General features: G+C 37.4%; 1 protein-coding gene across 3 annotated transcripts in view; it reads right to left on the bottom strand.

Moving 5' to 3' along the window:
* LOC150092739 (C2 domain-containing protein 5) overlaps nt 1-25,378 on the bottom strand; it is a 615,319-nt gene that overhangs the window by 248,543 nt on the left and 341,398 nt on the right. For all 3 annotated transcript variants that reach the window (XM_090414825.1, XM_090414826.1, XM_090414824.1), the window contains exons 18-19: nt 23,800-23,853; nt 16,713-16,787 (exon numbers count right to left, since the gene is read on the bottom strand). In XM_090414825.1, coding sequence (XP_090270951.1) covers nt 16,713-16,787; nt 23,800-23,853 — 129 coding nt within the window. The remainder of the gene's footprint in view (nt 1-16,712; nt 16,788-23,799; nt 23,854-25,378) is intronic.

The raw sequence follows: 25,378 nt of genomic DNA, 5'->3' as shown, positions 1-25,378 counted from the left end.
TCAGGTTGCTAGACGTTACTTCACTCCATGCTTCCTTGACATTCTCAATGCAATTTTTGATACTGAATGCCTTCCGGAATTCTGTCAAAGTCATAGTTTCATCTCCTGTAGTCTTTTCTATTGCTTGTGAAAAAGTTCTTCGTAGGTAATATGCCTTAAAGGATGCGACTACACCTTGATCCATTGGCTGGTAAATAAATAACTTTTACATTTTCGCACAAATCATTCAGTGCTGTTGGATGACTAGGCGCATTATCTAATATCAACAAGATTTTAAAATCAAGATTTAATGACTTGCAGTACCCTTCAGCTTCAGGACAAAAACAGTTTTTAAACCAATCCTCAAAAATAGTTTTCATCATCCAAGCTTTTCTGTTGAATCTCCAATGAACAGGGAGAAAATTTTTATCTAAACTTCTAAGTGGGCGAGGATTTTGTGAACGATAAATAAAGAGAGGCTTCATCTTGTAATCTCCAGAAGAATTGCCACATAGTAAAAGTGTTACACGCTCCTTCGAAACCTTGTAGCCAGGCTGTGATTTTTCATTTTTTGCTAAAAATGTTTTAGTGGGCATTTTTTTCCATAATAAGCCTGTTTCGTCAGCATTAAATATCTGATCATCAGTATAATTTCCTTCTTCAATGATCTGTTGCAATTCACCAGGAAAACTAGCTGCTGCTTTTTCATCGGCGCTTGCAATTTCACCTTGTACACGAACATTATGAATGCTCGATCGCTTTTTGAACCCATCAAACCACCCTGAACTTGCAGAGAAAGTTTCTTCCACTACTGATGCCGAATCACTTTCGCTTTCTAATTGTTTTCTTTTTAAAGTTTCAAACAAATTCGATGCTTTTGTTTTTATAGTCATTTGACTAAGAGGAATTCTCTTTTGGTTACAATCTTCTATCCACACTGACAATAGCGTTTCCATTTCAATCATAAGATGGCTTCTGTTTCTCGTAGTTTGGGACACAGACAAGGTCGATGCACTTTGTCCTAATTGCTTATAGTTTGCAGTATGGTCTAAAACATAGGTTCCCAAACTTTTTTGGGCCACCGCCCACTTTGCAAGATATAAATTTTGTAACGCACCCATTATAACAGTTAATGTCCCCCATTATAACATAATAAATTTTTTAAGTATATAAAAAATAGAAGTTAACATATCTTGTATGACACGTTCAATTTTTTATTTTGCACGCAAGCGCATTTTGTTCATCCGACCACGACATTGTCCGAATAATTATAAATAATAATTAATAAATAAAATAATTACACAAGATATAAACAACAAACCTACAAAACATAACCACAGAAAACATTTGCTTTGTTTTTTACCTCTAGTTAGCAATATAAGTTAGTACTAACTAGGCTAACTATAATTTATGATTTTATTTCTTTCTTGCCATTATTATTTTTACTCATAATATTAAATTATATAAAATTGGGTTTATTTTTGTACAAATCAATTAGAAAAGTGGTTTTATACCCCCCCCCCCCAAGAAGGCTTCAGTGCCCACTGGGGGGGGGTATCGCCCACTTTGGGAACCTATGGTCTAAAATATGGCAAACAGTTGATTCATTTAGACTGTACTCTCTTGCAATTTTCGCTTTGGTTATGCCTGCTTCATACTTATTTATCATATGCAACTTATCTTCTAAGCTCTACGTTTCTTCTTGATAGCTGTAGACTTGAAATCATCCTTGTTTCTTTTCGCATTCATTGTAGGGGTAAATAACAAGAGAAATAAGTATCCACATGTACTTCAGGCAAGGGCAGATAGTAACTGGTAAGTGGTGAGAAGGCGCCATTGGATAAAAAAGAAGCGCTACAAGAGAGCGATACCTGGAGAGTATCGCTCTCGCGATACTCTCCAGGTGACTCGAACTGGTTGCATATGTAGTGGGCTACATCTCGCGGGCGCGATAATTCGAATTTGGAGTGCAATAATTGGAATTTTGGTATCAAATTATAAACCACGATAAATCGAGAATCACGATAATCGAGGTATTCTTGTATTAACATCATCACCCTCTATGGTCTTGGAGATCATGTGATGATGATGATAAACACTCATTATGCTGTTGAGAAGCATTTACTGGATGGACGGTCCAAGTACAGTTAGAAGAGTGGGTAGAACATGAAAAAAGGAAAGGCAGGGCCATTACTGAGAGAAAGCAGGGTTTTTTTTTTTTTTTCCCTGATGGAGATAAGTTGATGCATTACCTATCTCCATGCAAAAAACTACCCACTCTCTTACCATTCTCAGCAATGACTCTCACCTTGCATCTTTTCCATGTTCCATCCTCTTAAATATCTCTACAGCATCCATCTAATAAACACCTCTCAACAGCTTCAATGTCTCAATCATGCATTTACCAAATTCCACAGATTACATCCCTCAATGTTTCTCACAAGCAACATTTCACAGTAATGATTTTTTTTTATGTGACATTCAGAACAAGCTTAAAACTTATATTACAACAGTATCATGGGTGGGCTAAGGATTGTTTTCTATTTTTATTTATCTGTTTACATCTGGATGCCCTACTCTAGAGATTTAAAGTGAAACTTTTTCAAGCTACTTCAGGCCTCCAATAAGTAGGGTGGTGGTCTCACATTAGGCAATGAAATTCATCTCTCACTTAAACAATCAGAAATGTCCATGCCCACAGCAGGATTTGAACCCACAACCTGTTGGATGGAAAGCAGATCTGCTGACTGCAGGGTCAACCAAGCCAGCTAATCTTTTTTATTACATGCCTTTGTATGCACTTTCAAGTTTCTTTATCCTTATCCAATCCTGGCAACCAGAGCTGAGCACAGCAGTCATTCAGATATGGTCTGATCAGGACCTTATATAATTGAACTATAACTTCCTCCTATCTGCTAGTCAGTACCCTTCTTGGTATTGCATCAATCCTCAGGGTTATCTTAGTAATGTATCTTGTGAATTTCAAATTCCTATCATCCATCACCCCAGGATTTCTTATTGTCTCCAATGACCAATATAATCAGATCAAGAGCACTTGCAACTCCATCTGTTCTCAAAGTTTAAACCTTACACTCAGTAGCTGAACTGGTATATTTGCATTCATTCACCCACTTTTCCAACATATTCAAATCCTCCTGAGGCACCACCACCACATTGGTACAATTCCTTATAACTTTATCTCCAATATATATCCCAGTTTATCTTTATTTGTAACCTTTCCATCTCCTTGATACTATTCTCTTATCTCTGTTTGACATCTGTCAGACAGTGAATTATTATTATTATACAGGCTTCCATAGAGCCTGAAGACTTATCATGAAAGTACTGAACTCTCTCTCCTTGAACTCACTGACTGACAAAGCACTTACAACCAACTCTTTTAACTCATTCCACTCATTTGCCACTCTCCAAGTGAAACATCTATTCCTACACTGTTACTCAATTTCCAGGGAACCTCTTGTCTACCCCACATCCTTCAAGTGTTGATGTACTTCCTAGTTTCATCAAATTTCTGGAATACCGCTCGATTAGTTGGTACACACATTGTATGTACTAGTGGAGGATGTCAAGAAGGAGGCACCATGGAGCATGCTGTTTGCCGACGACACTGTTCTATGCGAATCATCCCGAGAGAAGCTTGAAAATACCCTGGAAGAGTGGAGAAAGGTATTGGAGGAGAGAGGCATGAAAATTAACTGGGAGAAGATGGAGGTAGCAGAGATGCAGATGTTGAGATGGATGAATGGTGTGAAAAAGAAGGACAGGATAAGGAATGACTACATCAGAGGGACGGTTAAGGAGGGACCAATTGGCAAGAAGATACAAGAAAGTAGGCTGAGATGGTTCGGACATGTAGAGAGGAAGAGTGAGGAGTATGTTGGTAAATGAGTGGAGTATATGGAGTTGGAGGGAAGGAGGAAAAGAGGCAGGCCCAAGCTCAGGTGGAGGGATAAGGTGACAGAGGATCTTAGGGAGAAAGGATGGAGTCTGAAGGATGCCCTGGACCAGAGAACTTGGAAGAGGAAGGTTAAAGATCGGTGCACTGACCCCGTTTAACATGGGATAAGGCATAGTGAAAGAAGAAGTTGGTACACACATTGTTTGATTGTTTATTTTTGGTGGTACAGGGACAGCTATGGTCATACTGCAACAAAAAATCAAGTAATAAATAATGGGCTTACGTAAGTCTAAAAACTATATATATGTGTGTGTGTTTCACTGCATCATTTATCGGAAATGAATTGACTGTTGCAGAATCAAAATCTGCTAACAAGGAATGGTGGACCAGTCAGGCTGCTCGATTTTCAGTGATATCCGTGATGTAATACACGGTTGCCCAAATAGCAAAGTGGATATTGTGGGAAAGTGATTAATCCCACATAGGTTGTCATCAGTTTCTCCCTTAAACAAAGAGAGAAAAAAATAGGGGGGGAGGGGGTGAACAGATAGTTAATTCAGTAGCAGTGAATGTTTGGTTGGGAAGGCATATGGAAGAAGTTTTTGCTTCCTGTGCTTAAGAGAGAGATTGTTATTGTTGAGGATACACTCAACAACTCTTCCACTGATGTTGTTGGCACTACCGCACAGAGTGTTATGTCCATTTAAATGTTCCATTAAAAGTAAGGTGGATAGTAATTGTAATATGATGTCATCAAAGTCATCTTGAGAAGAGTCTGCATCTTTATTACATTGACTGAATCTAAATAGAAACAATGGACTTAAATTACCCTTTCATGGGAAATAATTCTTGAATTTGTGAAGAACTAACTTAAATTTAATGATTTTTTTTATTTATTATTAAATCTTATTATTATTATTATAATTTACTGCATCTCCATGGAGTTCAGAGACTCATTGTGGGAGACCCAAATCAACCATCATACACACAAATCCCATCATACTTATTCCTTGAATCCATTCCACTCACCACTCTCCATGCAAAAAATCTGGTCCACACTCTTACACAACTTCCACAGATGGCTCCTAGTTCTCTATTTTTCATATATTGAAAAATTTCACATGCATCAATTTTATAAAACCCCTTTAATATCTTAAAAGTTCTCTCATGTCCTCTCTTTTCCACCTATCAACTAAACTTTGTAGCCCACAAACCTTCAACCTATCCTTGTATGAAGTATTCCACAGACCTGTTACCATCTTGATCACTTGTCTCTGAATCTTTTTGACCACCAACTCCTCCTCCACCTCCTCCCCTAGAAACCCAGGTGACCAAATCTGTGTGCAGTAATCAAGATCTGGCTGAATCATAGACTTATAAAGAGGGATAATAACTTCCTTATCTTTACTTGTTATCATGTTTTTCAACATCCAAGTAATTTATTGAGCTATTTTACCAAGTTTTGCAATATGCCCTCTGAACTTTAACTCTTTGTTCCCCAAGTCCCAAACCTCATCAATTTGCTGCAAACCAATACCATCAATATGATATACCTTATGCAACCTTTTCAACCAGAAGTGCATAACCTTACATTTTGCAACATTAAATTGACAATCATTATCCTTTACCCACAATGCCAATTTATTCAAATTATCCTGCAGGATACTCCTGAAGTATCCTTCAGGACTGAGGCAACTCGTGGTAAAGGTGGACCAAGCTCTCATCACTCTTTGTCTTAGTATCTCGATGTACTTTGCATTATGGGAGATACTAAGACAAGTGATGAGGAGCTTGGTCCACCTTTACCATGAGTTGCCTCAGTCCTGAAGATACTTCAGGTGCGAACTTTGTTTGCTTACACTTGGATAAAGGATTAAACTAAATTTATTATAGTCTAACCAAGTGGGAAAAACTTCCAACATCTTTCTCTAAATCCAGAGTAATTTAATAATTAGGTGACACACCTTTTGGCAACTCGTATAGGTAAATATGACTTCTCCATTGCTTCCACCTTGGTATCACCACCTCTGGGTCTGGCTCCCACTGACGAGACCTTGATAAAGGTCGAAACTGGTCTGGGTAGTGGCCCTTCCATTAATGCATATGCATTAATGGAAGGGCCAAATAATGCATTTCCTTACAGACATGTATAATGGGAGATACTAAGACAAGGACTGATGAGAGCTTGGTCCACCTTTACCATGAGTTGCCTCAGTCCTGAAGATACTTCAGGTGCAAACTTTGTTTGCTTACACTTGGATAAAGGATTAAACTAAATTTATTATAGTCTAACCAAGTATGAAAAAAACAAACCAAAAAAACTTCCAACATTATTGATACATCTTCTGATGCTATTATCAGATCCAACACCCACAAACTCCTTGTCACATCTATAACATGTTGTTTCATGTAATTACCCCCTTAGCAACTGTATATCCCACTTCCATCTTGCCATGCTCCTTTCCTCCCTCCAATCAATGTCCCCATAGATGGTCTCCCATAATAATTGTTCAGTCTACACTCACTGGTGCTGATTTGCCAATACACATGGTATCTACATCTTCCTGTGAACCCTCCCCCCCCGCAACCAACAACATATTTTGTCCTATTTGGCTCTATCTCACACCAGACAGCCTCAAATAAACCATTTCCCTGAGACCTGATATCTTCTTTAACTTCTAATTTTGTTAGTTGTAATTCTACAGATATCATCAGTAATACCCCACCTCCTGTCCTGTTCCTTGTATCCTTCCTGAAAATACAATATCCTTTACATTCTATCCCTGTAACTATATCATTTTCAGTCAACAAGATTCCACTGATGCCTATAATTTTTGGCCATGTTGAACTTACCAATGTCAAAAACTCCCCACCTTATTCCTGCTACTTATTGCATTCATGTACACGCATTTCAATCTCTTTGTACCTATAGTTACCGTTGTGTAATATCATTACCAACCCATTTAAATTGGAGAAAACAGTTATGCAATCCCATTCGGCATTGCATAATCATTATTGTACCCATGCTTGTTTATCACAGGGGTGGAGAAACACATGCTTGATTTCATCCTTCCTAATATCTCTAGTTCCCTGGTTCTGAACTACCACGCTCTGACTAAACAACACTTTCTCCAAACATCTATTGCACACCATTCCTCCTGTACAATCTCCTCATTGACTCATTGTCAATCATGGCCCTTCTTCTCAGTTCTGTCCTACCATACCAAGGCAGCAGACTCACAATCTTTACTTTCTTGCTCTTCATTTTTGCTTTCACTAACAACTCTTTCATATCTTCTCTCATTGCATATTTCTCACGTTTAAAATCATTTGTGCCAGCCAATACAATCGACTTGTTTGCTCCATTCTACTACATACTTTCAGCATCACTAACATCCTTTATCTTTGCATCTGGAAAACATGCTTTCATCACTTTCTCATTAAGTAGACTTCTTATTATCAAATCCCCATATAATACTATCTCTTTTTCTCCAGTCTCTCACACTTTTATGCTTTTCCCATTTACTCTTTCTTTCATGCTCCATCCTTCCGTATCACACAGTGGCTCAAGCTCACGTTATTTCCTGTGAAGAAGTTCTTGTAAGTGTGCAATTTCTTTCTGTGCTAGCATCTCATCATCCACATTACTTTCGACCACTTCCTTCAAACTCTCATTCATATTTCTGTGCACTATCACTCACTACTTCAGCTATATTCTCCACAACACTTTGAGAATCCCACCTTATATCCTTATTATCAGTCACTTCATTATTTTGAGACTCATATTTCTTATATTTGCTTACAAAACATTTCTGACAAATATTTTTTCCATTCTCACTCTCGTACCACAAACCATTCAAGCTTGGCAACGAATACATTCACACATGATACATTGAACTAAGTTCCACACACATTGATACTGGTCAACATCGATGTCTTGGTTGCCATTTTTCTTGTGAGTATCGGTGCCATAATGAAAAACGATTCTGAAAAGAATATCACTTAATAATAGATGACTTAACTTCACAGTCAAAAATAAACAAAAATACAACCAAATATATATACCAATTTTGCTAATATCTACTAAAAAGTAATAACTTAGCTGAGCAACATGTGTACTGTATCCACTACCAAAGACAATGCTAGCACTACCCCATCTTGTTAAAGTTATTTTTACTAGAACCCTAACATAATTAGACTATGATACTCGTTATCATGTACATGTAGTTTGCACATGTCTTTGTTGAATATACTGGTTTCAGTTTTTGTTGTTTCATTTGAAAGTCCCCATGCCTATTCAACATATATCTAGATGAAGTTGTAAAGAAGGCAATAGACAATGAGCCTGGAATCAATGTCAATGGTTTTAACATAAATAATATCAAATATGCGGATGATCTCGTCCTTATTGCAAGAACACCAAATGAACTACAAAGGTTGATAAACAAGCTAAACGAAACCTGTAAAACATGACATGACAATAAATATACAAAAGACAAAAGTGATGAAAATATGAAGGAACAGAACTACCATCTCAGCCACCTTAAATGGAGAACAAATAAAACAAGTAGACAACTTCATATATCTTGGATCAAAACTAACAGAAACAATAGGTGAACTCAAAACAATCAAACACAGAATAACGATAGGATGGACCACCATGGGAAAATTACAAAAAATCTGGAAAACAAACAAGATATCTAAGCAAGCCAAAATCAAATTATATGAATCAATAATTATACCAACAGTCATCTATGGAGCAGAAGCATAGACAGTTAAGAAAAGAGAGGAGAAAAAACTGCTGGCATTTGAAATGAAATGCTTAAGAAAAATAAACAGAACAAGTTGGATAGAAAAGAAAACAAACAGCACAGTCAGACAAGAATTATTGTATAAAAAGACAATAATAGAAAAAGTTAGAAAAAAACAACTGAGATGGTTTGGCCACACTGTAAGCATGGACACAAACCGACTTCCTAACATCCTAATCAGTACTTTTCCAACTGAAAAAAGAAGACCCAGAAAATCTAGAATTACCTGGCTGAAATCAATAAAGAACATCTCAGGATGCAGAACATATAAGGAACTTATGTATATTATTTCTGGGAAAACTCCCATGTTACTCCTCATTATAAACTATTATAATACAGCTATATTGCCTGCTTCAGTTTAGGAGTGCCCCTGTTTAAATGTCATTGGCTATTTACTCATGGGTTCTTAGGGCATTATGAGTGTAGATGTACTAAAAAGTATATGTAGCTTAAGGAATAGAAATTGCACATACCTTTTTCTGGGTGTTGTGGCTTTTCCTCTGTCTGCGATGTCGAGAACTGCAGAGTGTGTGTGTGGTGTGGAGGGGGGGTGGGCAGTTTGGTAGAATAAGTTAGAAAAAACCCGGGTTTTTTTCGTAATATATAGTACATATACTTTTATATAGGGTGGGGAAAAAGTGAAAGGGTTAATTTTTTAAAATAAGGAGGGGGAAGGGGAAAGGTGGTTGACGGGGTGTGGACCGTTTCGACTATTCGTGGTCATCATCGGAACATATTGGGAAAGTGGAAGCTATGTCAGGTCGGGTGGGTGCTTCAGAGGTGTTTGTGTTGTCTCCTATTGGTCGGGATTGTGACCTCAATTTAATGTTGTGAAGCTTCCAAACCTCGGAGATTATGTAGGGCCTGTGTACGTTGATCGAGTTCGCGTCACACTTTATAGCTATTGTTTCCGATATTCTGAGCATTGTTTCATTGTCTTGTCTGTCTATTATGATGGCCTTGTCTATCTGCGGGGTGTGTTTTTGTTCAAGGGCATGAACAGCTATTTCCGTTTTTCCTGTGCTTTGTATACGATTTTTCTTTTTAATGTTGCGTTTTTTAGTGTTTAAATGTTCTGGAATAGGGATGTTACAGTCACGGAAGTGTTCTTGTAGTCTTGCCCATAAAGACCTGATGGTGGAACTGTGTAGGTGATGTCACAGTCTTTTTGGCAGGGAAATTTATAGACTACATTGTGCTGTTCAAATATATCTTTTTGTGTGTGAGGTTTGGTGGATTTTAGGAGGTTAGCCAGTTTTTGGCTTGTGGTGAATACCAGTTTGTAGTCAGTATGTTTGAAGATGTATTTATAGGCTTTGTATGTGTTTTGGGTGTATGGTAGTTTGATAATTTTTTGTGTAGGGAAGTTCGTTTTGGTACTTGGGTTGTTTTGGCGGTTTTTTGCCGTCTTGTTTGCGTAGTTAATCAGTTGTGTAGGATAGTTACGATTTAAGAAGATCTGTGTTAGTTTTTTTATTTCAGCGTTTAGACTATTTTGATTGGTTGAAAATTTGTGAGCATTTATGAATTGTGATAAGATGACGGATTTTTTAACAGAATACGGATGGTATGAGTGAAAATGGAGGTAGTTTCCGATGTGTGAGGGTTTGTGGTATATTTTCGTGGCTATTTTGTTGTGTGTTCTGGTTAATGTCAAGTTTAAGAAGTTGATGGATTTGTTCTGTTCGGTTTCTGTGGTGAATTTTAACCTGTTGCTGTAGCTGTTTAGGGATGTTTTTAAGGTGGTGATGTGTGTGGGATTTCCAATGCACAGAATATCGTCCACGTATCTGCATTGAAGGTGATGCCGGGGGGAAGGGAAGGGTGGAGTAGAAGTGATTCTATATGTGCCAGGAATCCTGGCACATATAGAATTTGAGGTACGAACTTGAGGTACAAAAATTGTTTTGTACCTCAAGTTCGTGAATGTTGCTTCGAGAAAGAAATTCCTTTCAAAATTGTATTAATCTTAGATAATGCACCTGGCCATTCACCTCACTAGACCACCTCCATCTAGATGTAAAAGTTTTTTTATTTGCCGCCAAATACAACTCTACTCATTCAGCCTATAGACCAAGGGGCGATTGCCACATTTAAGGCACACTATCTTCGAACCACTTTTGCCCAAGCTATAGCCGCAACAGACGCTGACCCAGAACTATCTTTGCAAGAGTTTTGGAAACAATGTGATATTTATAAATGCATCAAAAATATTGTGGCTGCTTGGGAAGTTGTGACAGAGAAATGCATGAATGGAATATGGAAAAACTGTGTCCAACGTTTTGTTAATGATGAATTTGATAGTGAACACGAACTTGAAATGGTTATGGAAAATATTGTAACACTGGCAAATGGACTTTCTTTAGACACTGAAGTGGAAGATGTTGAGGAGCTGCTAGAGCAAGAATCTGGAGAACTTATGAATGAAGAACTTATCGCTTTGGAAGAAGAAAGAATGGCTGAAGAAGAAAGGATGGAAGAAGAGAAAAATGAAGATAAGGAAGAACCAGAAAGAAAATTCACCATACAGGTAGTCGTCGACTTGCATACAGATTGCTTTATGACCGGTTGGCCGGAACCTAACATGGTCATAAGTCGACGACTACCTGTATCTACTAAACTCCTGATTTTTCTCAAGTATCCTTCTGCTCTATCAACAAGATATCCACTTTTTTGGGTTCAGGTAAAGATAAACTTCTGCCTTTAACCCACCCTGGAGAGTATCAAATTCCTTGCCAGTGTGGATTATTGTATTCTGGCCAAACAGGCTGATCTGCAGCCACGTGTCATGAGACAAGGCAATAGGGACTTGCAGAGCACACTACCACCACTAGACACCAAGTTCTTTGAAAGAAAATTAAGGTTCTCCATAAAAGAAATAATCTCTCGGAACATTTATACAAAGAGAGTTAAAAGACCTTGCTACATCAACCAAATCTAAATAGAAATGGATTTAAATTATACTTGCTATAGGGAAATAGTTCTTCACAAATTCACAAAATACTAGGATGAAAATTTTATGCTAATAAAAATATATACCAGGTTAAATCCATTTTATGTTATTTATTAACTGGTTTAGCAGATGTTGTTCCTAGTTATGGTATAGTGCCACTTCACTGCCTGATGTGTGATGCATCTGTTTTTAACATTTCGATCTTCTTTGCCCCTTTGGAATGCTTGGGAGTATGCTGGGTACTCTACAAAGATGGGCAAGGCAAAGATTGCAGTGGCACAACAAGCAGTTTGAGAATGACCATATTTCTGACATTCAAACCACTGTAAGAGTTTGGGATATAGAACCATACTGGACAGTTGAGATATTATTATTATTATGTGACACTTCCAGGGAGTCCAAAGACTCATCGAGGAAGGACACCAACTCTACAACTCTCTGTCTCCACCATTTAATCCACCAACTACAATGAAACGCAACCGCAACAATGCCATATACCGCTCCCACCACTAGTATTTTTTACAGACAATCACAAACATCCATGCCCACAGTGGGATTCGAACCCACAGCCTTTTGGCTGGAGAATATGCTAAACACTAGGCCACTCAGGCCAGCAAGACAGATGCTGCTGGTTTGGGACTACACATCGCATACAACCTATGACTGAGAATCTCTGCAATGATCACTAATTCATAAGTGGTATAGAATAGCAGACACGCCAGAACATAAATTTAAAAAAAATGAATTTTATTAATTAGGAAAAGATTTTTTGGAAAATTTTCTAGTTTTGTTTTCCTTTTTCTTTGGAGGGCCAGGGGTCCTTGCCCCCCCCCCCCCTCTGGTGCACCACTGATAACTGTAATTGGTATTCTGCTGATAGATGTTGCATGGAGTAATTTTTCTGATTGAAGCAGATATTGTATCTGCTTCAATAATGTTATTTATTAACTGGTTTAGCAGATGTATAAAACTATAAAGAAACTGAATGCAGCTTGTTTATAGTTTTTGGAGATCCTGCTAACCCTTTCAAAACCCTTCTGGATGAAGAAGGGTGACAATTTTCTAACTGGACATTCATTTTGAGTGTATGATTAGGAATAGTGGTGTGTTTATTGCAGTTTCTGATGTTTTTTGTTTTTGCTTTGCTTTTGTGTTGGTGATTCTATGGTTTCTGTACTTGTTGGGCTTGTTGAGGGGGGGGGGGGCTGATAAACAAGAGGAATAAAGAAGGTTTATTCTCAGGAGAAGTTGGATTCAACACCAGAGCTTCCTGTCCACCATGGAGCCACAAATCGATGTGCACTCATTGGCAAGAAATGATTGCATGTGGAGTGGAACTCCAGGACTACCTTGAATGCTATATGAGCACTATAGGAAGCCATGGCCCTATCCCCAGATCATGGGGAAGGAGACTTACTGTAACATGCTTGACTCCTTACAGGCAAACCAACTAGCTAATCAATCCTGGCCAAGTCATCCAGGGATGCCCACCTTGCTGAAGTAGAGGCTAAAGTAGTACCTGACTAAAAGGATACTCATTTCTGAATACCCCAAGTCGCACTGCATGGCAAACCCTGTAGCAAGGTGTTAGATCCCAGTGCTGGTGGGAAGACAGGATAGTAAAAAAGACTCAGTAGAAGTAGAGTGAAAATACTGGAAGAAAATTATAAACAAACAGAAAAAATGAAAAGAGCTATATACCATCAATGTGGGGGTCTCCTCCACCCATGAACGGATGTATCACATGGAGGGAAGGTACACACACACAGATTGCATCTTTTTATCCCAAAATGCAAAACTTTACACTTTTCCATATTAAACTGGCACTAATTATCTTTTGCCTATACTGTCAGCCTATTGAGATCATCTTGCACTACTTTAACTGTTATGCTACCAAATTTGCATCAGCAGCAAACAACTCAATATTTCCATTCAGATCATTTTCTATATCATTTATGTACAAATTAAATAGCAGTGGTCCAAGCAGAGAGCCTTGGTTATCTGCTTTCAGCTGGATTCTGTTCCTCTATATACTACACTTCGGTATCTGTCCATCAGCCTCACTCATATCCATATCATCAGTTTCATATTTGTTTCCATTTGTTCCAATTTGCATAACAGAGTTCCATGTGGTATCCTACCAAATGCCTTTGCAAAATCCAGCAGTATGATCAAATACTCATTGCCTTTATCTGCCATCACTCTATTATCATCATCATCATTTATTCATGCATGAATAAGGAATTATATACAGAAATATTCATATAGCAAACAACTCATTCAGTTAAAATCTATTAGATGAAAGGGAACCAGGTTGCTCTGTTTTGTGCCAGTTGATAAATACCATGATTTCATGGTTCATGAGAGACTCATCTTCAAAAATAAGTTTGCTTATATTGCCTTGGTCTTCCTTGGTCCCAACTATAAAATCTCAGCTGATTTTATTTTTTGAATTGTTAGGGGGTCTTTGCTGGCTTTCCTCAAGAACAACAGTATTGGGAATTGATCTTGCCTATGTATATCCTAGTAATGTTCGAAGGCATGTTGTCCCAAAGTTATTAATGATATTAATTGCTTGCTGGGTAGTGATTTCCTTTCGTAATTAGCAATAAATCCACATATCTGGTGACTGGCCTCTAACATATTTTGCCAGCCACATTAGCCTACTGGAAGTATACCAGCATTTCCGAGGGGTCAGTCACCAACTGGGAGGTGTGACTTCGGTTTTACTCTATTATAAAAAGTAAATTTCTAAGGCATGAGCCACCCATCATAAAGCCATTCTACTACTCTTCACAGAGTATCATATTCTTATCCACCCATTCCTGAATTCTGTCTTTGATCAATTTTTCCAATACTTTTATATAAAACTACACCTGAGGCACTAAAATTATTTTGTCTTCCTTCCCCTCTCTTCAGACTTTACCAAAGATGAGACTTATATAGCCTGGTCAGAGGCTATGCTAATTCTTTTGCGCATTCTCATTCTTTGTGAGAGCTTAGGACTTTTGCTGGCCTAGTTGGCCAAGTGGTAGCATGCCTACTCTCCAACCAACAGGCTCATGCCTGTTGGTTGCAGAGTAGGCATGTGTGGATCTTTGTGATTGTCTTCAGGTAGGTGATGAATTTTATTGCCTGGTATGAGACCACTGCCCCACTTATTGGAGGCCTGAAATGGCTTGAAAAAGTTCTATGTTTGGTCTCTACAGCAGAGTTTCCAGACTATGTAAAAATAAATAAGAAATTAGAAAAAGAATATATATATATAAAATTGACAAAAATGGAAAAAAAATCCTTAGTTCACACATGGTATAAATGTATAGGTTTACTAACAGCCTTTCATAGGTAGGAACCACATAAAAAAACAGTAAGTAATAAAATCTCAGTGATAATATTTAAAATACAATACCGTAACAGGAATGTAAATTACATAATGAACACATCTAGTTCTATTTACCTCCAACTAGATAAGCACAATAGCAGTGAAAATGCAATTGATAAGATATACCATACTGTATGTTATCAATTGCTGTATACCATTCAGGTCAAGTGATTCACTACATGGCACGATGATAACTAATAATTAAGGAATTGACAGCGTACACTAGAAATATAAATTAAATAAACTTTAATATATACTTTCCGATATTTTGGCAAACCCTAGAATCAAGTTCACCCTGGAAAAAGAGAAAAACAATAACCTCCCCTTCCTAGACACACTAGTCACCCGCCAACCTGATGGAACCTTGGTTTTCTCAGTTTATAGAAAACCCACCCATACAGGCAGATACATTCACCAACAATCCCATCACCCCCCCTCACAACAATATGGAGTTATTAAGACACTATTCAACAGGGCAAAAATAATCTGTTCAAATGATCAAGCCCTAATCACTGAACTAAATCACATCCGCGACACTTTCTCAGCCAATGGCTCCCCCCCCCAAAAAAAAAAAAGAATCCAAAAAATACTTAAACCAGTTATCCACAACCCCCCCCCTTCACAAAAAAGATTACTCTAAATCCATCACCATTCACTACATCCGAGGTACCTCGGAAAAAATCAACAAAATCTTAAAAAAACATGACTTGACCGCTTGCTACAGACCATATAGAAAATTGGCATCCCTTATCCACTCCACTAAAGACCAACCACTTCCCATAGACCTACCTGGTGTATACCAGGTCCCTTGCAGCTGTAAATTGTCCTACTTTGGCCAAACAGGCAGGACAGCAAATATCAGAATCTCAGAACACAAGGATTACATCCGATTTCACCAGTACAGCCACTCTGGGCTTGCAGAACACGCTCTGGATACTAACCACAGAATAAGATGGAAGAAAGCCACAGTAATACACCACAGTAAGTTCAAATATGAAAGACTATTCATGGAATCAGCCTCAGCCCTTAGGAACATGCCATACTTCAAAAAATTTGGATGCATGAGACTGCCCCAAATTTGGGAAACATTTATCAGAAGGACTTCAGCCCAAAGGCCAAGAACTACCAGGGGGGGGGTACCATCAGGACTTTAGGAAAATGGTAGCTTCCTAGCTTCGGTTCTCATTTGTTGTTATGTAGTACTTACGTGCACTTGTCTTTGTATTAAGTTCCCAAGAAGATGGCAACGTGATGTTTGCCGAAATATCAGAAAGTATATATTAAAGTTTATTTAATTTATATTTCTAGTGTATGCTGTCAATTCCTTAATTATTAGTTATCATGTTTAACCAGCATATAAGCCTCTCTACAAGAATTACATGGCATGATGTAGGTCACTTAAATATACAAAACTTGGTTTTGTATATTTAAGTGGTTACTTCAATGACAGATCAGAATTGTAATTTTTTTAATATTATTTCTTGTTACTGCATACATTTTAAGTGCACAAAAATATTAGTATTTTGTTTCGTTTATCAGATATTAAGTTTCAACACCTGTATACAATGAAACTATTAATTTCAAAACCAAACATTGAAATATACGAAAAATAAGGATTTTTTTTTTCCTACTTTCACTTTTGTAAGATAAACCAGATGAATGACTTACTGCCAAAGCTATCAGCATTTTTTCACCAACAGATACTTGAACTTGAAGGTTAAATAATCCATTCATTCCTTTTACCTATAAGAAGACATGTAGTAGCACAATAAAAATTAGCCTGATTGCAACTAAAATGTAATAGTTTCCACTTAAAAGTGGATCAATGGAATGAGATTTGCTTACACCTTTACTACAAATGTTTCATTTTTAGATCTCAACAAGGATTACATAAACATTATGATTATTATTTTGATTATGGTAAATTTTGATTATCGTTATTTATGATGATTCATTATTGAAAAAAAGAATGATGTAGATTGCAAAAGGAATGATGTAGAATTTATGAATCTATAGTTTCTATTTGACAGAAAGAAGGATTTATACAATGTGGATGGACTGCACCTGAATGGTTTTGGTGTTAGATGTCTGGAGAGAGAGCTTGGTTCATTGAGAATGCTGATGTCTTGGTCAGCATTCTCAATGAACTTGGTCATTTTCACACAAGTGAGTGTGAAAATGACCAAGTGAGAAATCTAGTCTCTCAAGCAAAAATATTGAATAGGGTAGTCAATTCAGAAAGTAAAGGTCGGTGGGGGGATAAAAGGATGTTGCTGTTTCTATATAGTAGTGACAGATGTATCAGGAACAAGATGGAGGAGTTTTTGGCATTGGTTAGTGCAACCTCACTAAAAGTTACAGACATTAGTGAGACTTGGCTAATGGCAGATGATGTAGTTACAGGGATTGAATGTGACAGGTTTAGTATTTTCCAGGAAGATAGAGAAGATAGGATGGAGGTAAGAGGACTTTTGATGATAGCAGATACATACATTTTGTATGGATTGGATTTGTGCAAATAGAGAGATAAAAACAGAAGAAATTAACATACATACTAAAATTAGATACTATAAATCACAAATTTAAGTTCAGATTGTCTCGGGGTTGGAACAGGTCCATCAATGTGTCCTTAAAGCTCTGCAGTGGGCAGTCCTGGATAATATGATTGAAGGTCTGTTGATCAGCACCACGGTCACATGTTGGGGATTGACACAAGCCCCACTTGTACATTATCGTAGCACAGCTGGCATGGCCTGTCCTCAGGCAGTTGAGTGTGCTCCATTGTTGTCTGGGCAGGTCAAAGCCAGGGACCTCTGTTGTGGGTCTGTAATGAGGTGTCCATTTTTTATTGTCGAAGTAAGCCAGCAATTCTTCCATTCAGTTTTAGGAGAATTTGTATCTGGTTGCTGAGTTTTCTAGATTGGGTTGTGGGACTTTAGGCGAATAGGTGGTAAATTTTGGAGGTCCTCATGGATGGGTAAGTTGTTATTTCCCATACATTTTATCCACTCTCTATTAGCAGCAGCTTTCCTCCTGATGTCTGGTGGTATGATGTTAAAGAGTGTTGGTAGCCTATGCAACTCATGATAATTCTCATGCTATCATTAAGTTTCATATCGATTTTGCTGACATGGTGACTCGAATACCACACTGAGTACAACAGATAAATTGCAACCAAAAAGAACAGCAGACAGGTGGGAGGATGGCTGTTCATTTGAAGCAATCTGTTGTGAGATTAAGATCAATAAGACAAAATAAACAGTTGGTTGTTGCTATAGGCCAGGGAGTTCCACAGATACTCTGGAAGACATGTATCACCAAATTAGTACAATGAGTACAGGTCGAGTGACTATTATGGGGGAACTTCAACTATGGAGATATAGACTGGAAGAAAGAAAGATTACATGGCAGAAAAGAAATAGAATTTATACACCTGCTGAAGGATAATTACTTAAGACAGCATGTGATGGAAGGAACTAGGGATGGGAGAGTACTGGACCTAGTCATAGGATCAGAAGAGCTATCCATAAACAAGATGACAACATTGCCTCCAATTAGTGAAAATGACCATGCAGCCTTGACTTGTGAGATTTTAAAACATGAGGAATATTCTATCAAGAGGGGTATTTGTGGAACTAAAAGGCAGGTGATTATGACATGCTTAAGAAAAAACTTAAATCTATACCATGGCATAAACACTGCAGGGTAAGGAGGTTAGTAGTGCATGGGATATAGTTAAAGGTCATCTAGAGCAGAGCTTCTTAAACTTCGCAACTTCAACTTAAACTTCTTAAACTTCCACTCGCGACCTCTTTTTGCCCAATAAATTTTTACGTCACCCCCGGGCATATAGGTATATAAAATAGGTATACAAATCAAACATTTACTGATAATAAATCATAAAGAAATTTATTTTAAAACAATTTTGAAAACAAATTTAAAACAATGTTGAGCATTCAAAAAACTTTTACTGTTGCCAAATTTTTTGTGATCCCCATATTCGGTTATGCGATCCCAAATGGGGTCATGACCCACAGTTTAAGAAGCTCTGATCTAGAGGAAGCAGTATTAAATATGAATATGCTAACCACTCGGCCAGCCTGGCTGGCCGAGTGGTTAGCGTATCTGCTCTCCAGCCAAAGGGCTGTGGATTCGAATCCCGCCGTGGGCATGGATGTTTGTGATTGTCTGTGGAAATAGTGGAGGTTGGCAGCAGATAGCATTGGTGTAGTTGCAGTCAGTTGGTGGATTGAGTGGTGGAGACAGAATTGTAGAGTAGGTGCCCTCCCTCGAAAATCTCTGGACTCCTTGGAGATGTCAAATAAAAAAAAAAAAATAATAATAAATTGTATACGTAGGGTAAAGAGGGTTAATTGGGAAGGAGTTAGATGGATGAGTAATATCATTAAGCATAAGCTGCAGAAGAACAAAATGCTGTGGAGGTAATATAAAGAGAAAGGTGACCAGCAAACTCATGAACAGTACAAGGCTCAGGCAAGAAAGGTGACCAGCATGGCGAGGAAGACAAAATCAGATTATGAGAAGAATTTAGCCAAGCAGACCAAATGAAATCCTAAAGCATTCTTTTGTTATGTGGCAAGCAAGAGGAAGAATGACTATGGAAGATTAACCTTAATGAGTGATGATAGTCATGAAGAGACAGAAACAGATAAAATAGTTGAGTTACTGAGTGACCACTTTGCAAGCATATACTTCCTAGTGAGGTTATTACTTTAACCTATGAGACAGACACTAATGTAGGAACAGAGGTGGCCAAATTTACAAATTTACTGGAAGAATTGGAGGTTCCTACAATTTTGCAGAATTTCAACGTAAATACAGCTGTGGTATTAGATGGGGTATCAGTTAGGGTTTCGCAAGAATGTGCAAGAGAACTGACAATGCCTTTGACTAAGCTGTTTAATTTAAGTCTCAGCTCTGGTTGAGTTCCAAGGGAGTGGAAAGAGGGAAAAATTATTCCTTTGCATAAGGGAGGTTCTAAGACTACAGTAGCAAATTACAGACCAATCAGTATCTCAGGCATCGTAGTAAAAGTATTAGAAAAATTGGTAAAAAAGAGAATTCAAGAATGAGTAGATAAAAATATGATACTGTATGAGGGTCGATCATGCTTTAGTTATTTACTACCTTTTTATAATAGAGTAACAGCTGATATACCCATTTCTCCTTTAGATAAAAGAAATGGGTACATGATGATTTTTGCTGGATTTTTCAAAGGCATTTGACTGAATACCAAATGGAACACTGTCACATGAATTAGAACAAATGGGGATGAATATGGCAATGGTTAAGTGGATAAGAGTGTGGCTGCTGGACAGATATCAAAAAGTGGTATATAGAGGGAGCAGAATCAAGACAAAAACAGGTGAACCTTGTGGTGTGCCACAAGGTTCAGTGCTGGGACCATTCCTGTTTAATTTGTACATAAATAATATAGCAAATAACCTGAAAGGAAATACTTAGTTGTTTGCTGATGATGCAAAATTAGGTAGAGGAACAGTTAATCAAGGCAATGTGCAGAGCTTGAAGGAAGATTTAAACAGGTTGTCAGCATAGGAAAATTTATTGGGTGTCAGCTAAATGTTGAGAAATGTTAAATTATGCATTTTTGAGATAAATAGATTACAAGCTGTGTATCACATTGATGGCACTGTACTCCAGGAAATAGATGACGCTAGAGATTTTAGGGGTGGTGATGGACAGAGAGTTAAAGTTTAGAGGACATATTGCTAAGGTGGCTCATAAGGCTAGTGAAGAACATATTAACAAGTAGAGATAAGGAAGTTATTATTCCTCTTTATAAGGCCTTGATATGCCCACATTTGGATTACTGTGCTAAAGTATGGTCCTCTGTGTTTCTTGGGGATGATGAAACAATAGAGATGATTCGGAGGTGAGTGACTAAGATGGTGAATGGCCTGTGGAATGTTCCCTATGAGGATAGATTAAAGTGTGTGGATTTCAGAAGTTAGTTGACAGGAGAAAAAGAAAGGATATGATAGAAATATTTAAGCTGCTTAAAGGATTTTATAGGATAGATGCAGGGGAAAATGTTTCAGCACTTGGCTAGAGGGACCAGAACAAGGGGGTCATCCCTGGAAGTTGAATTAAGGTGTGGTCAGTGGGGGGGGGGGGGGTATGAGGACTAGATATTTTGCTTGGAGAGTAGTGAATGAGTGGAATGGGTTGATGCAGTCCGTTATGAGTGCTTTTTCTCTTAATGGGTTCAAGGAGAGGTATGAGAGATTGTGTGGATAGATTGGGTCTCCCGTGATGAGTCCTCAGACTCCATGGTGATGCCCATATAATAATAATAATAAATATTATGATTTAAGAAAGTTAATTTTAAAGAATTTAAATTGCATTTTGAATATGCTACATAATATCAATCCTTTCTTTAGTGTTACATGGTGATCAGCATTCATTTTAGACAAATTATAGAAACTAGAACCATGTTAGAAATGATTCCTTTAATTTCCCGATGTTTTGACCTTCATATTAAGGTCATCAACTCCACTTGATAACCTTATATATACTAGGGGCTCTGCACCCCCCCTCCCCCCGAGTTCCGGACTGGTAGGCCGGTTCTCCTTGAATTCTGATGACTCGAACGGTGGTCCCCCCCCCCAGAACCTGTGGCGCCCAACTCTCTGAGTTTCAGACTGGTAGGCCGGTTCTCCTCGAATTCCGATGACTTGAAAGAGGGGTTCCACGCCCCCCCCTTAACTCTAATATAAAAACTCTCATGTTAAATAAGGACACCACTTTTGTTGTAATAAAACTATCTATATGAATTTGTTCTCTGATAATATGATAAATAGAATATAGCTTTGATGTAGTTTTTTTTTGCACTAGAGGTCAGGCCAGCAGAATGATGGTTGATCAAATCATTGTCTCTTTCGCATACTGTTTGAGAAGTAATATAGCTTGCCTCTGTATATATATATGTTTATACTCCAGATGATCATCTAAATATATTAAAGTTGAAATGTCAGGAAATTAAAGTAATTATTTCTAACACAGTTGTAGTTTCTATAATTTGTCTAAAACGAATACATAATATCAACGAAAGGTATGCCACTCAAGTTATGGATACAACCAGCAAAAATCATGCAATATGACATCGAAATAAATCCGGTACAAGTCTGCAAGACTCCCTGAATAAATTGAATAACTGTTGTAATAAATTTGGTATGAAAATTAGCAATAAAAAGACAAAGAATGAAAAGAGGCAGAAACACCGAAAACATCAATTTTATCTTGAATGGAGAACCTATAGAAAAAGTAAATCATTTCGGCTCTTTAGGTACAATTTTTAGTAAAAATGGCAAATTAAATATGAAAATAGACTACAGAATTAGTGAAGCTGGTATGGTAGGAAGTCAACTGAATAAATTTATATGGAATAACAAAGAAATTACTTTAGAACAGGTGGCATCAAGGGCAGTATTGTATTGAATGCAAAGGATATTAGGAAAGAAAAATGTCATTATTAGCATACAGGAATATGTTAACAGAATTATTCTGAGATCGTTATGTTGGAAGTTTATTTTGCACTTGGGTAGAATATAATAAATTTAGTTTAATCCTTTATCTAAGTAATCAAACAAAGTTTGCACCTGAAAATATCTTCAGGACTGAGGTAAGGTGGTACAACACTAGATAACTAGCAGCAAAGGTGGACCAAGCTCTCATCACTCCTTGTCTCAGTATCTCCCATAATGCAAAGCACATCTCCTTGCGGACATGTATACTGCTATGCATTAAGGGAGGGGCCACTACCCATACCGGTAGTGGCCCCTCCCTTAATGCATAGCAGTATATAGCCCGCTAGGGGCACCACCAGGACTTTTAGGAGAAATAATAGCTTCCTCGCATCATTCCTCATTTACTGTGTGTAGTGCCTGCATGCATGTGTCTTTATTTTAAGTTCCTTTGAAGATGGTAATGTGATGTTGCCGAAATATTGAAAATATATATTAAAGTTTAATTTATATTCTAGTGTACGTTGTGAATTCCTTAAGTTAATGAATAATCATGTATAATCAACGTATAAGCCTCATTACGAGAATGAGATATCTAGTAGTGTTTTATATTTGTGGATTGCTAGAAGAAAGTGATCATGCTAAAGATTCAGGAACCATATATCAAAGATTGCAAATATAAATCAGAGGTAAAAAGAAATCATTTTATTTCATTACAAGGATTTCATATTTACAAGGCTTTCTCATTTCAAAGCTTTCCACAGTCACCTTTCCAAGGTGATGCAGGTACTGTCACTAGAGAGAAAAGGAGAGTATTAAAGATGATATCAGGAACTACAGCAAGTAGATTATGAGGAGAGATTGGGAATTTGTGGACTACAGATAATTCCGCCCAACTCTTTCAGAAGTACAAACTTCTGAAGGAGCTGGGTGGAATTATTAATTTTATGGAGAGTGGGGAGAGGATGAAAGGTTATCTATGGAAGTCGAAAATGAATGCAGTGAAGAAGGCAATGAGAGCTTGATTTTTCTCTCATAGGATGGTGTGTGCGATTGGAATGGATTGCCTTTGGAGACAGTATGAATGAATTCAAGAAAAGGTATGACAGTTTGGTGTGGATGTTTATGTGGCTTTCCTCAATGAGTCCCCAACTCCATGGAGGTCTATGGTAGTAATAAATAATAGCAGAATTAATTCTCAATTAAAAAGTTATAATACTTAACATACCAAACCTATTTTTATTACTTACTTTCAACTTGTTAACAAGTTGTCCATGAAGTTCATATTCTAAAAATGGTAAGCTCTGTAAAAATAAAAGCATAACAATATGTTAATGCTAATAAAAAGTAAAAGTTGGCAATGATTTTCAGCATCTTTTATAATTAGTTCCAATTTTGACTTTCACTAATAATTAATTCTCTCTCTGATTTGAAGAATAGTATTAGCAAATGCCGAAGCAATTTACAAAATTGTATGTTAAAGCAGTTAATACAATTTTTAAACCCCAAACTCGATAAAATGATTGCAAGGCAATTTTTCACTTTGTAGAAAAATTATCACAGTATCCAGATCTGAGAATAATGAAAATCCAATGAGCATACTAAAGAATTTCTAAATGTGTGTTTTGCACATCATATGAAAAATTAGGTATATTTCTTCTTTTCCATAAATGCAGTTCTAAAGAGAAAGAATATGACAGTTATAGATAACTAAAATAAGTTGTTTTCAATTTGTATGTGGGTTATCTCACATCATGCTTGATAGTATACCTGCTCTTCAACAAACAGTGGGTTGGTATGAATCCCATCATGAGCATGGATGTTATAAGGCTGTATTTGGGAGTTGGATGAATCTCATTACCTGTTATGAGACCTCTATACCTCTGTCCTGCTTATCGAGACTGCTTATCAAAAAGTTCCATTTACAATGGTATACTAAGATTTTGTAAAGGATTTTCATGGATTGCCACACCACAAGTTGGTAAGTAAACTGGAACAGATGAGATTAGATGGTAGATAAGAGAGTTTAATAGGCAACTGGCTTTCAGATATGTATCAGTAAGTTGTTGGGGGGGGGGGGGAAGTATCCCAGAAAAGGAAAGTAACTGTTGTGCCACAGTGGCCTGTGTTTGGGACCATGCTTAATTTGTATATTAATGATACTGGGATGGGTTTAAGTAACCTTAGAGTGGTGGTCGACAAGAATCTGAAGTTCAGGTTGTCGCACTGCAAAATTTGTGAAGTCATGACATTTGATTATGGCAATGATGTAGAGGACTTTAATGTGTAGAAATAAAGTTATTCTGGTTCCACTGTATAAGGTCTTTACCAGGCCTGATATGGATTTATTGCACAGATTTGGTCCCCTGGTTTTCATGGTGGTGATGAGGATATACTGGAAAGAGTCCAGAGAAGACTAAGGTAGTAACCAGTCACTGGTATGTGGGATATGAAGATAGATTAAGGGAATGTGATTTGCAAAGCCTTGTAAATAGGAGGAAGAGAGGGGATATGATTAAGATATTTCAATTGGTAAAGGGTTGTAACTGGATTAGTGCAGAAGAAATTTTTCATAGAATGGAATAAAATAAGGTGATATCTTTTGAGACTGGATGAGCAGAGGCAATAGGAATAGGTACTTTGCTTGCAGAGTAGAATGTATTGCCTGACATTGTGGTGAATGTGGATACAATGAATGAGTTTAAAGCATGGTACCTCCTGTGATGAATCTTTTGACTCCATGGAGGTCTGAAAACAGGGTTTCTGAACATAAGGTTATAAACCTTTTGTTAGTATTGGGAGAAATATATTGGCTAAATTAAATTATGA

Source organism: Typopeltis vanoorti, chromosome 25 (genome assembly GCF_054136105.1).
Source record: "Typopeltis vanoorti isolate ZY-2024b chromosome 25, IOZ_Tvanoo_1.0, whole genome shotgun sequence".
Taxonomy (NCBI): Eukaryota; Metazoa; Arthropoda; class Arachnida; order Uropygi; family Thelyphonidae; genus Typopeltis; species Typopeltis vanoorti.
The sequence above is the reverse complement of the archived record's forward strand: the minus strand, read 5'-3'. Positions and strand labels throughout refer to the sequence as shown.